We start from the raw sequence: 17,422 nt of genomic DNA, 5'->3' as shown, positions 1-17,422 counted from the left end.
AGGGGTGTGTCAAAACAACGCATCCTGCCCCGGTGGTCCATACAGGAACTGAATTAATAAATTAATTACCTCTGCCACTTGACTAATGGGATTCCAATTGAACTTATCTTTCAAAACTTGTTATTCAAATGGATATCATTGTTAATATGAGTCTAATCAGATATGAAGTTACTGCACAGTCACCTAAACAAATATTTATCGACAAAAAACAACAAGAACAAAACGGAGGTTCAACCTTATACGAGCCTTTCAGTGCTTTGATTTTAATTCGTGTGAGAAAAAAAGCTATAAATAGAAACGGGATTTTCCTCATTTGGAAATCCGTGACGTCATGAATAAAAAATCACAGGTCACGTGACCAAGGCGAAATGTCATTTTGGTGTGTGGTTTATTCCTATTAACCGATTTTTAATGGGTTTTGCGTGTGTAACGTGTGTGATTGTGATGCGTTCATGAAACAGAAAAGAACAACTGTTGATCGTCTGCTAGGCACTTGTGGGATTCCATTTTTCCAGTGCACAAACGAGTAAAAACACTGAACAATTTGCCAGCACTATCGAGGTTTGATGCTGAATTGTTTTGAAAAATACAGTGTAGTGTCGGGTCATAAGATATTTGGATATGGTGGATTTTTGGACGTAAATTTGCCATTGATTTATTGTTATCTCCCGGGCTAGTTCACTTCTATCTCGGCTCGTAATGGACCAATTTGCATCAGTGGTTGCGTATTGAATGAATCGAGTCTAGTTCCGGATTGATCAACAGAGCATTCATCATTGATCAAGTGTTGTGATTACAGATACACTTACATTACCAGTACAGTGATTTTTCTAGTATAAACATGCATGTTTAGAATCCGTTTAGCTCATTCGATACATGTCAGTTTTGCAGGAGCATATGTGTGTGGGAGTATTATTAAGTCATTAACATATGTACATTGTTTACATGTAGGTCAACTGCTTTCAGCATATACAATTTCTTGCAGACTGTTTGTTTTATCATGAACTGATGAACCAGGAGCATTTGTAATCGTTGAATGAAATACTCTGATATCCATGATAGTGAACCAAGATTATTGGTGCTATATGCAAGTATTATCAGGCTGAATTGACAGAAAGCCAGCAATACATACTATATATCAAATTGTGGAAGGATCTGAAATTTTTGGTAAATTGAAAGTGAACAGTGTTAACATTTAAAAAAAATTGTGGTTGTAAGTATTTTCCAGAATAAAAAAACAACAACCAGTAATTTAACACAATGGATGATTCCGATTCACAGCGGAAGCAGGGCACGAGGTACGTCATTTTAATTCATTTGCGAAGTAAAAGGTTTTTGTTCACAGATTTTACATTTGTGACTTTTATTTTAAATTGACAACTACTGCTAGATACTCATTGAAATGGAAGTTTAATAGCGTTTAACTTTACTAATGCTTTCTAGAAAAATAGAGCATTTTATGCCACTTTTTCTAATACCTGTTAATAATAGAGGTCTTATTTGAACTTGTCACTAAGTATTATCATTTTTACAAGTAATTTGTTCACATTTTCCACACATATTTTTTTGACCTAATTTGACTGACCCAATATAATGTGAACGAGTCGCTTTAATGCCTAGACAGTATAGTACTTGTTACGGTAATAATTATTGTTCTAAAATTATGGACATTGTGACATTAATTACCTGTTGTTATGTGTCCAGAAATAGTAGTGTTTGTGATGGTAAATTATAAGAATTAAACCTGACTAAGTTGTAACTATTTCCGTAACTACCTACCTATACTAACATTGATGAAAGATTTCCAAGAAAACTTAGTTATGGACTGTAAAACTAAGTTGTTCTTATCATATAATTCAATAACAAATTTTATACTTCTGGTTTTGCTCCATTCCAATAATTAATGATACATATTTTATTATGACATCCATCCAACAAGTCTTCAAAATAGGTAGAAACAAAAATTGCTTCCTAGTCAGGGGCATAGCCTAAAAAACTTGTAGGCCGATGGTTCTAGGTGATTTTAGGGATAAGAAGACCCCCCCCCCCCCCCAAAGATTTCTTTCTGAATTAGAAGAATTTCAGAGTATTCCAGGTGAAAAATGCACAATTACATTCATTTTATATGCACATTACACACAATAAAATCAAGCAACACTAAACTTGTTTTGGAAATAAAACAATTTTTGAGTTGTTCATAGTGTTTGAGTAGCTATAAGTTTTTATTGCAGGTTTGGTTTATTTAAATTTTGTCATTTTTCAAAAAAAGTGTAGGCCCACTGGCCTACCAGGCCTAAATATAGCTATGCCACTGCTAGTTAATAGCAAAAATCACAATAAACTCCTCTCATCGTGTCTCCGCTCTGGAATTCCCGGAGTACTTGATAATTTGAAATCTTGGATCATTCCCAGGTACCCCTGGGATACTGGGATATATTTTATATGTAAGAGATATTTATTTTATCTCTTTTATTACATGATATCATACAATTGAACATCTTGTTGATGGAAAATATTACAAATTTAATTTCATAGACCACCATGATTATTATAGTATAATTCTGAGAATTTTCCGCTGATAAGCAATAATTATTTGAGGTATATATAGATTTGGTTTGCAAGGTTACAGTCAAGGTCAGGTTACTTACTTTGAGTTTATTTTAATACGCCCTAATTTTTTCCAATTTGAAGTGATTTAGTTTCAATTTTTTCCCAAAATGAAAAAGCCAGGCCCGCTCTCAATCTTAAATTTACCATGCATTCCATTGAGTTTAGAAAACTGTCAATTTAATGATGTGCACAATATGCTCATTGTGTAGAGCAAATGGTTGCTATCTTACTCCCACTCATTCTGGCAAACTGTTTATGTTTCTTGTATAATATTTCTGTGAAATTTTAACTGTAGATTCCTGATGAAGGCCCCTTCCAGATTTGATTTGTACCTGGTATATTTATCTCAAAAGCGTTACTAACAGTAAACATCAATTTTTGAACTTAAATAGAAAAATATGTGACGATTTTTTGTCAGCAATCTTACTGTATATAAATGGCTTACATGCATTTTCGCATAAATTGGCTCATTCCAAGACAAAAAATAAAAAAAAGTTGTCAAAACCTTCAATCTGTGAGAGTGCAGCTTTAAAACATGTAATTGTTGTTTTAAAAAGTGATGTTTTGATGATCGATTATAATCAAAAAAAATATTGATTGGGTCTGAAATCAAAGACAATCTATTATTTTTGGTCGTAATTGTTGATCGATTTCACAGGCTAGTTGTTTTTTCTTCTTTCTTGTTATTTGCATTTGGTTAATTTTCACCTTTGAGTTCTTTTTTACATATATGGAAGTGTTCAGTTGTCATCTTTAACAATATGGCAAAAACAACACTAAATAACTTCAAACCAAATATACAATTAATTAGTAAAGGAGAACGAGTTATTGTACAAGAATAAAACTACAATTAAGGTTTTGTCATAAACTGATTGTACTATAGATAATCGGTTACTTGAGTGGAACCGATTATTGGTAGTCAAACAAGAACAGATTCCCAACACTAGTTGTAAAAGGACGCAGCCAAAAATAACATATAATTTTTATTGTTATTCAAATCCTTAACACAGGGACGAACCGTAACACAGGAACGTTTCATTTAGGGAGCTCTTTGACATTCTCTTCAAATGCGTGCATCATGACGTCAGTAAAAAATATGCACGTGTATGCTTTTGAGTAGAATGTTTGAAAATAGCATTTATTAACAAAATTATTAGTTTTTAATGTTTTTATGTCATATAATTATGCAGCAAAATAATGATTCACATGTACACAGGGCAGATGAAAATTCTGACCCTCGGGCAAGCTGCGTTGCCGGTTAAACCTTGTTACACATCAATGGCATGTCATGCGTCCGCATGTGCTCTTTACTCAGATCTGGCTAGCATATACACATAAACAATACACATACTTACATTACATTACAAGCGTCAATCGATACCCTTATACTATACTTGAATCAACATTTATGGAAAATTTATTGTAAACTTACATTGTACTAGACTTTCTGTTGCTGTAAAAATGAACACAATGCGACCAGCTGTTGAGGGCCAGTCTATCATTCAAGAGCTCTGAATGTTTGAGGAAACCAATCTGACCATGTAGAAAAAAAATGTTTCGATTCTGTCCATATCTTCCTTTCAAAGCCTATCTATGCCAGTGGTCAGTGTTTGGAGAAACTGAAATCACCTTTGATCTGTTATCTGTTGTTATTCTATGGAAGCTAATACCAGTTTCTTGATAATAATCAATCTTTTCCTCTAATGAGTATGGTAATGTGATAATCTTTTTCTTGGAGTAGGTGATTTATTTCCTGATTGTTGTTGTCCTTGAACTGCTTGGAGCTAAAGGTGGTTTGTCTTTCTTGTTGAACTTGTAGTAACAGAATTGTTCCCCCCCCCCCCCCCCCCCCGCTTTATGTTGTCCTTGAACTTGTTATCATCTTCTTGGTAGTGGAGTAGGGGATTATTTTGTTTAATTGCTTTTTCTCCTTGAACTTGCAATCTTCTTGCAGTTGGGGATTTATTTCTCTGTATTGTTGTTGACCTTGAACTTGAAACCATCTTGCAGTATGGGATTTATTTCTCTGTTATATTGTTGACCTTGAGCTTGCAATCTTCATGGTGTAGGGGATTTTTTTCTGCTTTTTGTTGTCCTTGAACTTGTAAGAAAAAAAAATGTCATACGATAACATTAAAGGTTGGTGCCAGTTTAAGTCTACTGGTGCAAAAAATACAGCACAAATTATAAGTGCTCCTCTATGAGATCTGTAGGCATCAGGATAAAAATGAGGTTTTATAAATAACCAGAAAAAAATGTCAAAATTACCTCCCTCTTTAGGATGTAGGACAAAACATCCCATGGACAAAACCTCCTGTGTCATTTTTGACTAGGTGAACAAAACCTCCTACTTCATTTTGACAGGGTTGACAAAACCATCCACGTTGATTTGTCTCTCAAAGCCCATAAACAGTTAGGTAACAATCATTTACATTTAGAAATAATGTTGGAGGGTTTTGTGCACCTAGTCAAAAATGACATGGGAGATTTTGTCCATGGGATGTTTTGTCCGACTCCCTCATCTATACATTTCAGGTCTTTTTCAAAAAGTGTTTGGAAGAGGCCCTGGGAAATTTTAGCTAGTTTTAACCTTGCAATCGGGAAAATAAAAATTAAAACGATCACAGAGGAAATCAGTTTTATTTTATTTTTTGCATTGCTTATCTTTTGTACTCTTAATTTATCATCTTTCTTTTTGGCAATAAGATAATGTGAACCACTAAAAGGTGAAAAAACCAACTGACATTTGACTGATCAAAAATGATGATTATAACCTCCTGGAAACAAATTGATTAGAATGCATCTGGCATTTTCCCACCTTTTGACCTACATGTTACGATGTACATGTGCCTACAAAAAACAATATATCAGAATCTAAGAAACTGGTTTTTATGAAACAATAACAATAGCTACCTGTATGATACATAGACCACTTGAAGATTGATTAATACACTGGCATTTGTCTTCCTAATTGTCTAGCAAGAACATATTGATCCCTAGTTATCAAGTTGTGTTTGATCTGTCAAGAACTCCTCTGTTTACACAGTTTTCTTCAAGTGTTGCCATGGAAACCCGGAAATTGTGACTGTAGGGATAAAGAACTCAACTGCAGCATGTTTAAATGAGCTTTGCACTTTTATCTAATTTGATGATGGCTGACCATTAATTTGGTAAAGTCAGTAAGTCAATCATGGTTCTGAAATGTATGTAATATATAACATTGATCATCACAATATTATATATATATATATTTATAATATGCTTAAAGTCGTCAGTGGTTTATAAAGATTTATTGATATTTCACAGTTTCAAACAGGTTGTGGGTTTGAACCCAACCAGGGTGAGTCAGTGACTTAATGGTATAGGTGTCTGCCTTTCACCCAAGAGGTTGTGGGTTTGAACCCCACCAGGGTGAGTCAGTGATTTAGTGGTATAGGTGTCTGCCTCTCACCCAGGAGGTTGTGGGTTTGATCCCAACAGGGTGAGTCAGTGATTTAGTGGTATAGGTGTCCGCCTCTCACCCAGGAGGTTGTGGGTTTGGTCCCCACCAGGGTGAGTCAGTGATTTAGTGGTATAGGTGTATGCCTCTCACCCAAGAGGTTGTGGGTTTGAACCCCACCAGGGTGAGTCAGTGATTTAATGGTATAGGTGTCTGCCTCTCACCCAAGATGTACTGGGCTTGAACCCTACCAGGGTGAGTCAGTGATTTAGTGGTATAGGTGTCTGCCTCTCACCCAAGAGGTACTGGGTTTGAACCCTACCAGGGTGAGTCAGTGATCTAGTGGTATAGGTGACCGCCTTTCACCCAAGAGGTACTGGGCTTGAACCCTAACAGGGTGAGTCAGTGATCTAGTGGTATAGGTGACCGCCTTTCACCCAAAAGGATTGTGGGTTCAATCCCCATCAGGGTGATAAATATTACACCACTTTTAAATAATAAACGCAACAATCATGTTGCTGTCACATCTGTGTTTCCCTGTTTAAAATAGCGCATAATGGTTTCCAGTTTCCCAGTTTAAATCATACCTGTTTATGAGTACAGATATATATACATATAGACTGACTCTATTTTTAAACTTACTGGGATTCGCGTCACGGGTACACAACTCTAATAAATTTAGAATTGGAAAATTGCGCAAAAACTGCAAAAGATACATGTGCTGTAATCGTTGTGATATATCAGTAAGTAAGATTCACATCGATGTCAATTTTATTAAGTTTTTGACAATTTTCTTTTTTTCTTGCATTTGCATCATCTGGTGTTAAGCCCCTTTAAGTTGAAATGTTTTAAACAATTCTTAAGACGCTTCTGTAATACATACACTGCTACAGAAAACTGACTGGAAAATGATTCATTTCAGCATTTAGCAGATTCTTCACAACCGAGCTTAAATAAATTAGTATGAACTGAACTAACTCCCGACAAAACTCAGACTGTACAAACGATGAAGTCACATATCGACCAAACAATGTACCACATATAATTATATCTTTTTTCGTCCTGCTTCCTTCTTTAATTCTGAAATGCATGGGTTGCTATACAATTAAACTGAGTTACAAACTCATTTAATTTTACCACAAACCTAACACATCAATTGTAACATCGTGTCTATGTTAGCGTTTACCAAACGAGGTACTTGTGGTATATCCTGTTTATATTGAGTGATAACATTTTTCACCAGCTCTTAAATATATCACTATCAAGTATATCATATTTTTGTTTATAAAGCCATAAATTTGATCTTGTGAAGTTAGATTAAGTCTTTATAACTTAGTTTTGTGGTGTGAAATACAAATATAATAAGCAAATTTTTTATTTACTCTAGTCTTTGGCAAAAATTCTGTATTCATATAGTTTGTATTGTCATAGTAAATATCTGATAAGCATAGGGCCTTGAAAATGATATCCGTATGGGGCCTAAAAAAAGTTTGTTTCTGGTTACATGCCGAAAAAAATATGGGTTACGGTAGGCATTTTTTTCTTCTTTTTATTAATTACTGTCAGAGAGTTTTTTGTTGGCAGGAACAAATAACAATTATGCGTTGTTGGTGCTGAAAAACTATTGAGTTGTAAAATTAGCCAATCACTGCCAAATGCCATATTTTTTACTTAAGATTTTGGGATACAAATTTCTTTCTTTTTATAAATGATTTTTTTTTTTAGTCAGTCGCAAATGAATGCAGTGACAGTGATCATAGTGTAACGGTCCGTTGTAGACGAAGTGAGTTCATAGTATATTATATTTCGTTATAGACGGAAGTATGTTCATAGTACGTTGGTGTACTTTTTTGGTAATATGCAAATTAGCAAAGCCAGGCTCCGTGTGGATTGAGAATTTACTGAATATAAAGACCGGTCAACCCCTTCAGGGTTGAGCATGCTTTTCTCTGAAGTGATCTGTTGCGTCTTTGACGTCGCATGTTGCAAATGGTGGCAGCAGTGGGATAAAGACAACTGCTGGATTCGAGTTGCCTTACCACTGAGTTCCCCAGGCCAAGACTTGGGACAAGTCTTCTCTGAGGTGAAAGTAATGTAACAGTCCGCTTTAGGTGGATGTGCAGACCAGAGTTACCTTACCCATGAGTTTCCCAGGCCAAGACTCGGGACGAGTCTTCTCGGAGGGAAAGTTATGTAATTGTCCGCTGTGTGATCATAGTATAACATTCCGTTATAGACAGAAGTATGTTCCTAGTACATTGATGTACAGTGTCAAGGAGAGTTTACTTATTTTACTGTATATAAAAAACAGTCAACCCCTTCAGGGTTGAACCTGATTTTCTCTGAAGGAATCTGTTGCGCCTTTGACGTTGCATGTTACAATAGGAATAAGTTATTTTGATTTGCCATAGATGAATCGTGTTTGTCACATACACCAATAACCAAAATAGTGTGCAATTGGCTTAATGCTAGCTCCAGGCAGTTTGCCTGTGTGAAGTGATAAACTGTAAGTGAAAGGAAAGGGCAATATGACCTCCGCATTTAGTTTTATGATATTTTTTATGAATTTAACATTTTACAATGCCGTAACAACAATTATTTGTAATACATGTATTTACTATGATAACGACAGGACTTTGTTTTTTTGGAACTGAAGTTAAATTTCAAAATTGATGAATAAGCTAATTCAAAAATGTATGTCTTATATTTCATAATATTATTGTCATTTTACGTACAATGAAACCAACTATTTCAATATTGTCAGCCAGATTGTATCTTTAACGTCTCATTGTTCTAATTCGTGCTGTCTGTAGGAAAGAATGACTTGAACTTGGTTTACTTAAGTTAACTGGTTACTCCCAAATGTCTGGCATGAATTCGTGATTAATTTTGTCATGGTGGTGATGATGAAATATTGCATGATTGATATCACTGGTTTTGAAAACAAGATAATTTGTGAGTTAATTTGTCAAATATTGGGGACACTCGGTCCTACAATACATTGCTTCAACCAGGCCAATCAGAGCTAATTATTTGCGCACTCTGTTTTGCTTATTGGTGTATGTGACTGAGTTGATATATATATTGAGCCAAGAGATCATACTTAATAATATTTTTACTTCAGTTTGAAAATTAACTGTATTAAAGGTTTGTTTTTTACAATATATGTTTTATGTTCAAGCTTTAAAATAGACGTTTAACAATAAAAATAAAAAGTAAAACTGTTGGTATAAAAACTATATATAAGATACAGGACTTTATTGCCAGACTGAATGTTTATGTCAAAAGTAATGTTCCTATAACATTCTTGTTGTGTTTTTTGCTACCCTGCTAATTGGCATCCATCAATATCATGTCATAGTGCAATAAGTGTTTCTGCATGAGCCATGTCTGAGTCAGATTGCATAAACTATTAGGGCCAAGACAAACAAAAGTAGTGTGGATTAGCAGATTCAAAAATAATGCACCATGCAGTCAATTGTAACCACGGCCCCCCCAGGTCCGGGGGTATACTGGGGATAGCCGAGGAAAAGGGCCGGATTTTTACTTTCAAGGTGGCCCCGCAGGGCCGGGTGACTGTGGTGGTTTTGTCATAGCGCCAAATTATAGCGGAGACTGGACCTTATATAGAGTCTCTAGGGTGAGGGGTCAATTGGCCGGGGTTTTACCATCAGTTCGTCCCCGCAGGGCGGGGATTTTACCTGGGGTTGGTTGGACCGAAAGTCAAAGTCCCGGCTATTCCCCGGACCTGGGGGGCCGTGGTTACAATTGACTGGTGCATAAAGGGGTGACGAATGGATTAAAAAATAAAAATGGGTGGGGGGATGACCATGAGTTTTTAAAAATAAGAGGAAGGGATGGAAAGTCAAGAAGGGGTGAATAAACTGAGTAAAAGATAAGAATGAATTGATTAAAAAATAAGAAGGGGCAGATGACCAGATTAAAAAAAGAAGAATAAGTGGATGACCAGATTAAAAAATAAGAAGGGGTGGGTGACCAGATTAAAAAATAGAAGGGGTGGATGACCACATTAAAAAAATATGAAGGGGGGATAACCATATTGCAAAATAAAAAGGGATGGATGACCAGATTGCAAAATAAGAATGGGTGGATGACCAGATTGCAAAATAAGAAGTGGTGGATGACCAGATTTTCTTTTTTAAAAGGAATGGATTGGCATACAATTTATTTTTTTAATAAAAAGGCATATGTGATGTGGTACATTCTAATTTCTGAGTGCCATTTCCTAACTTGTTTTACCAATTTTTGTTGACGCCAATTGAATTTGTCAATATATAAAGGGGTAAAATACCATTGAGAATCTAAAAAGAAAGTTTTCTGCCTTTAGGCAAGGTTCAGGAAAAACAGATATCCCTTTTCTCGATTTTTTCTCCTAATGATGACATGATATTCATTCAAGTTGAACCAATTAGAAATAAAAACCTTACTGAATCCATTGTTCCATGAGATTACTTCCTATTATTAATAATGCATGACAATGAATTAAAATGATAAAAAAGTATACACATTGCCAATCAGTGGCAGTACCAGTCCCATTGCGAGCCTTGAATTGCAAGGGGTGGTTTTGTTTGAATGGTTCATACAATACATGTATGAATCAGGTTTCCAATGATTTGGCTTGAATATTTCATCACGAAACAAATTTCGCATATTTAACATCGCAAAAAATTGTCCTAAATCATTTCTGGGAAATTTTCTTGGAATTGTCTCATAAAATGAAATTATGGGAGAACATTATAAAAAATTGACGAAATTATCAGTAAAAGCCACATTAGCTTTTCAAGAAATTTTGTAAAAAATTCAATTACTCGCTATTGAGTATTATGAAGTATCCTTAATTGTTAGAAAATATGCAGAGGTTTCCATGACGCAATAATATTGAGTCCAAGCTAGACCCCCATTTCCAACTTATCTTAAGGACATCAATGGGACTCCCCTAAAAAAGATTTGTTGAGCAAAGCATAAACAGAAATGGAGTACCCTAACTCTATAAGAAACACTTTTGCCCTTACTCAGTGCAAGCTGCAGGCATAATGGGGGCATTTAAAATTTAAATTGTGAGGGTAAGTCAGAAAAGGGATGTCTCCTGACATGCAGGATTTTGACTTGCCTGTGTTGAGTTAGCCACTCGAGGAGTTATATAATTTTGCTTGGAAAATCTGGGCGACCCATGCACTCCAGGAACGAAGGTAAAATGACGCACACCTTTGTCCCAGGGGCAGGAATTTGCAATTTGTCATAAACCACTGGATGTGCCTGCTGTCTCAATGATGGGGCAAAATATAATGGTACCGGTGCAGTATAATTTTTGCAATATATATAAGCCTTTTTCATAGTGTACAGACACTTATACATTTTGTATCTGACAGAAATTGTTATAGAATTATTATTAATTCAGTAAGCAAATCCTAGCCTGGCAGATGTATAAATCAAAATGCTATTGTGATATATGTCCTTGTCTGGCATGGGGTAATAATTAATTTGAAACTCAGTTAATATGCAGAAAAAAGCCATATTTCAATGTTACGCCTGCTCGGGAATGAAAAATAGAGTCTGAAATGCTTGAACCAATCAAAAATACACATAAACATGATGTTGCATTAAAGGAAAAAGTTTCCAATTGACATCAAACAACGATGCAGCTACATGTAGAACCATATACTGTGAAATCATTCAAATTTGTTGGCATGAAATTTTGTGGTTTGCCGAAAAATTACAATTTCGTGGTTACATGAATAATCTCCATGCGCTGGCCCGTGATTTCCAACTCCTACGTCACTTGGTTTATGACACTTGCTAAAGTGGTATGGCATGCCAATTAGTGCAAATACCCATGTCAATTATCGATTTAATTCGTAATTAAGGTCATAGAAGAAGATGTACCCTGATTATAAATACAGATAGGCGAAGCCATTGAATGCCAATTAAGAATTTTGCAAACTGTGAAAACACCGAGAAGGTCCATATATTTGAGTAAACAATCCCAAATAATGGCTGATGTTTACAAATTCAATCACTTTTGAATATCATCTCATTTCAATATTTATTTACACATTTTTGTTTAATAAGTATATAAAACACGTTTTTTGTACATTTTCATGTTGGGTGCTCAGTAACTTTCAATGTAATCGATTAATTATTTCATTTAAGAAAAAAATCGAGAACCGACTCTCATCACTCACATCTTGTAAACCTGGAGCTTTTCATGAACAGCACACGTTTAGGCACGTGCTCCTGTAATTTGGTTCATAAAAACACATTTAAATGATTTGGTTTATTATTTGTAAAGACAGATATAAAACATTAACAAAACAATGATAGTAAGATATACAGTGAGACGGTTATTTACACTGTATACTGCGGCCTCTGTAACGAATAAACTAGACTATGTACATAAAATGGAAATTGAAAATGTGAATAAAGGGTCAACATTTCGTGGGATCTTGAATTCGTGGATCACCCAACCCACAAAAACCACGAACATTAATGCCCCACGAACATTAAAGATTTCACAGTACTTCCTTCCATCGGGTCAATTAATAGGACAACAGCCTCTTGACCATGAATATTAGCCATATGTCTGTGACAGGTCGGTTTGCAGATGCGGAGCTTTTTCAGATACGCAGACGGCACCATATGTTTCCTCATAGACACCCCATACGCATGTAATTTTTACAAGTTTACACTATTGGTTTTGTGTGACCTTTCACAATAATGGTTTTGTGTGACCTTTTAAAGTACACAAAGGCAGTAGCTTCAACAAATGAAGTCAGCAGGTGCAGTTTAATGGCAACGGCAACTGATACAATTTTAAAAGAGAAATAAATATACAAGTTTCAAGTTGGGTTAAGCATTATTCAAGTCAATTGATCTGAGTCATATAATACCACTTTAAACTAAAAGATTGGGCCCTATAATGCAGTGTTTCCTGGATACTCATATGTTAGGGCATGAACTTCTCTAGGGCCATTTACGGTAATTTGATTTTGTTGGGAACATATTGTGGAAGCATAAGCTGTGATTGATAACTTGACAGAAGATTATGCATTCCATGGAGATTTTTCATCCATTCTGGCAATGGAAATTTAGGACTTATACATAAATGTCCCAGTTTCATAAATATTCCTGAAGATGGTGCCACTTGTTGCATTAAAAAATTGATTTTCCCAGGAACAAAGGTCTTTATGAATTGTCTGACATGAAATGTAAAGCTGATTGTTTCTATGGAAATACAATTGTTATGTCCAATTCTATTTGGCTGTAGAAGATTTAGGAGAGGGTCATGTGGTGGGCATTGATCATTTTCTTGTTTGTTAACCATTAATACCCTGGCCCCGATTTCTCAAAACTTCTTAAGTCTGTTATAACAGGATTAATGCACCAGTCAATTGAAACCAGAAACCCACCCACCCCAGGTTTGGGGGTATACCGGGGTTATCAGGGGAAATGGGCCGTGTTTTAATCTTCCAGGTGGCCGGCACTGTGCCAAGTGAATAAGGTGGTTTTGTTTTACACACCGAAAATAGCGGGGAAAGGGCCTTACTTTTGAGGATGTCCTGGGTCGTGGGGGTATCTGGCGGGGACTCAAACAGCAGTATGTTTCCGCAGCACAGGGATTTTACCCAGGATTGGCTGAACCCAAAGTTAAACCCCCCGTCATACCCAGGGCCTGGGGTGGGTGGAGGGGGGTTGTCCTGGTTACAATTGACTTGTGCATAAGCTAAGCTCAGGGCTTCTAAAATTTTGGAACCTCGGTCCGGACCCGGCCACAATCGGTCTGGACCCGGCGATAACCCCCCCCCCCTCCAAAAAAAAGTAAGGCCTGTTCAAAAGTTCGATTATTTAGAAATGTCACACATTTTCGCGACGTCTTTTCTGTCAATATTTTTTCACGATATCGCAATTTCTAAGAGGGTTCTAGAGCCGCATAGCCGATTCAGATAGTCATTGATACAAGCTTAATTCAAATGAGGTTCTCATCGAGTTCTGCAGCGTTTCTAATAAGAACAACTGCGACGTAAATAACTGTGGCTGTCGGGAAGCGGTCAGACGACAGAAAGTGAAACAGTATTATGAGTTATTTGCTCAATGAATCTACAGTGGGTCAACATTCAACTGATACTCTTGAATAATAATATCAGCTTTCCGACTATGTAGTTAATCAAGCGTGTCGCTGTTGATATACTATATATTACTAGGTTAATTCATTCTGATTTTTAATGCTTTCACGGATTAACAATGACAAATGCATTTATCTTTAAAACAGTTTTTAACCAGCGATGGTTCTTTATTACAATTTAAATTTAACCGTTTGGTAATCAACAAATGGATATATATCATGTTAAATGATCGACGACGAAATAGCATATTGCCATGTGAAGATATGGACCGATGTTAACACTTAATCAGGATAGCTGCAAGCACATAATTGACACATAGTTTGTTTAATTGTGTTTCTTCTGCCAATACCAAAACACGTGATTGGACCGATTGCAAGCGTCTGCTAATTAACAGATAGACTATAGAGTGATCAGCGTAGCGGAAAAAGCAGCTGGTCGCATTGGTCTCATGGTAACTAAGACACTTTTATGACCTATTGGGGGTAGTTTTAAATGTGTGAATGACCCATAGATGTTGTGTATTACAATTTCTACAACTTTTACAGACTTAGTCATTTTGGACCGAAATTGCACAAAAGAAATGAGAAAATTTCGGACCAAATTGCCGGTTTTTAGAAGCCCTTATATATATATATACATTCGAAACTCGTTGGCTCGATATCTCATGGCTCGATATCCTCGTTGGCTCGAACCAAATTAAAAGGACTGATTTTTATTTACTCTTTGTTCATATAAATTTTGATTGGATGGCTCGATATCTTGAGGGTCGATATTTCTCCACGCTCGAAGTGGTTTTCGGGGTCCCAAACATGAATTTCACACTTTGATTTGGTTCAGTTAAGAATCTCACGCCTTGATATGTTTGATTGGCTTCGTTTAGCACAAGGCGCTATTCGATTAAAATTGCTTGACTGATATTATAATTATTTTCGAATTTAAATGGTTTAACAGTTTGAATAAACATGCCATCACTTTAAGTTATGTCTCTAATTGTTATCCATCCCTAAATTACTATGCATTTTGATATAACTTTTAAGCTATGTTTGTGTTACCCACTGTTTACAATTGCTTGTTTTTGCATAAAAGAATTTTTATTATAAATAAAAAATAAAATGATATTTTCTAATAATCGAATAAGTCATATTACGAAATTTAGGGTGTGTAACTATGCCCAATAAATACTCTTCCTTCTCTTGCGGAGATAACGTAGCGAATAACAAACGAGGTAAATAAGACTTTATGTAACAAATGAAAAAAATAACATTCTGTAAGCAATCCCCCTTGGCTCGATATTCTCGAGGCTCGAAGTACTTTGGCCGGTCCCTAGAATATCAAGCCATCGAGTTTCGACTGTATATATATAGATATATATATATATAAGCTTGTTAAACTTGAAGTTGCGAGAAAATAGGGCCTTGATCCTGCGGTAAATGATGAGCCAGGAGTTTTTCTCTTCATTGACTAAGTGTAAAGTAACCTTTTATTCTCCTTTCACAAGTTTTACCCACAATAAATGAACCTGAAAATTGGATGAAATTCCCTGGAAATAAAAAGGTGATACATGACATTAATGCATTGATGTGGCATACCCTGCAGGCATGTTTTTTTCGATCTGAATTCTGCCAATATGTGGGTACTCAACCATTTTCTGAGAATTGATTACAATACTGTGAAAAGCTGCTTATTTTCTCCAAAAGGGAGATATCCCATTGCTAGCAAGAATATTCTCGTGGCAATAATTGGTCTCAAAGGGTGATATGTAGACATTGCTTTTTTTCGTGATTTATCTCTCTGTCCTGATTCTAAAAGTGAATAATATTGTCACAATAGTTCTTAAATATTTTCACACATCGTTAAATGAAGATTTCTTTTCTAACTTTAAATCTTTTAAACTAAGTGGTACAAAAAATATAAGGAAAATAAAAAGGAAGCTCTTACATCTTTTTTTTGTGGCAATCTTCATGATGACAAAACATTAAAGATGCACACTCTTACTCCAAATAAGATTTTCCGCAATTAATACAATTGTTGTAATATACCTAAAAGGCCTAAAAAAAAAAATGTTTGGTTAGGGTTACATCCTTTTCAAAAAAAGGTAGGGTAGGTAGGCTTTTTTTTTTTTTTTTTTTTTTTTTTTTTTTTTATTAGGCTTTATATAAGAATATCATTTTCATCATTGGAGAATGGTGTTAAAGTTATCTTCTGTATAAGCATTTAAGGTTTAAACTACATATTGAAAAGCAATTAAAAAAAAAAAAAAACGAAAAAATATTTTTTTTTATTTTTTTTTAGTTTTTCCTTCTTTTTTTTTCAAACTGACTAAAAAAACGGTAGGGTCGGCGCCTATTCCGTAGGTAGGGTCGGGTAACCCGAACCAAATGTTGTTTTTTTTTAGGCTAAAGTATAAATTAATGTAAAAAACAATGGTTTTCAATTGAAGGATACTGTGTTTAATTTGGTAAAAAGGTGCAGAAAACACAATATGTTCTACCTTCAATATGAGACGATAGTAGAGCAAAGTAAATCTTTTAGCACTCACCAATCATTTAATATTTTTTGCTTTTTCAGCTATTAAAAACAGGGTTACAGTCCTACTGTATTTAAGTAATTAATATCTTCCATAAATGAATTATTTAGTAAGTAGTTAAAGGTTTATCACTCAAAATTTATGTTTGTTGAACATGATTATGTATGTATTGATTTTGAATAAGAGTGCCACTTTATAAGACTTTGTTAGTAGTGATTTTTTTTTCATACCAGTATGAAGTACAGAAATACACTGCAATCAGTTTTTAAGTTCTTTAATTTATAGGATAATATTTTATTCACGCAAAAACAATTGTTATCAATGTAATGGTAAAAAAAAATTAAAGCTGCAATCTTACAGATAATCAGATTTTACAGCTTTTTCATTTTTTGTCTCAGAATCAGCTGATTGGCATCAGTGCTTCCAGTTTTGAGCCATTTATAAGATAAGTTTAAAACTCACAATACAACAGATCTCAATTTCGGGAAAACTGCCGAAATTTTCATTTTTCATAAAGTGTTAACGTTTTTAGCCGTAAAACATAAATTTCCGAACATCAACATTAAAAAATGCGAACTGATCTTTTACTGCCGGGCTTTCGTTAAAGGAAGTATAGAAGTATATTACTCCCTAGAAATGGAGTAAAACTTCCAAAATTGATTCCTTGGATGTACAAAAACTTCTATAATTTAGAAGAAAACTTCC

General features: G+C 35.1%; 1 protein-coding gene across 1 annotated transcript in view; it reads left to right on the top strand.

Annotated features, from left to right (window-relative positions):
* The first annotated feature begins 369 nt into the window (after window positions 1–369).
* Window positions 370–17,422, top strand: part of LOC128219003 (beta-arrestin-1-like) — a 96,275-nt gene continuing 79,222 nt past the window's right edge. The window contains exon 1 of the mRNA XM_052926805.1: window positions 370–1,298. Coding sequence (XP_052782765.1) covers window positions 1,261–1,298 — 38 coding nt within the window. The 5' untranslated portion in view covers window positions 370–1,260. The remainder of the gene's footprint in view (window positions 1,299–17,422) is intronic.

This window comes from Mya arenaria, chromosome 15 (genome assembly GCF_026914265.1).
Source record: "Mya arenaria isolate MELC-2E11 chromosome 15, ASM2691426v1".
Taxonomy (NCBI): Eukaryota; Metazoa; Mollusca; class Bivalvia; order Myida; family Myidae; genus Mya; species Mya arenaria.
The sequence above is the reverse complement of the archived record's forward strand: the minus strand, read 5'-3'. Positions and strand labels throughout refer to the sequence as shown.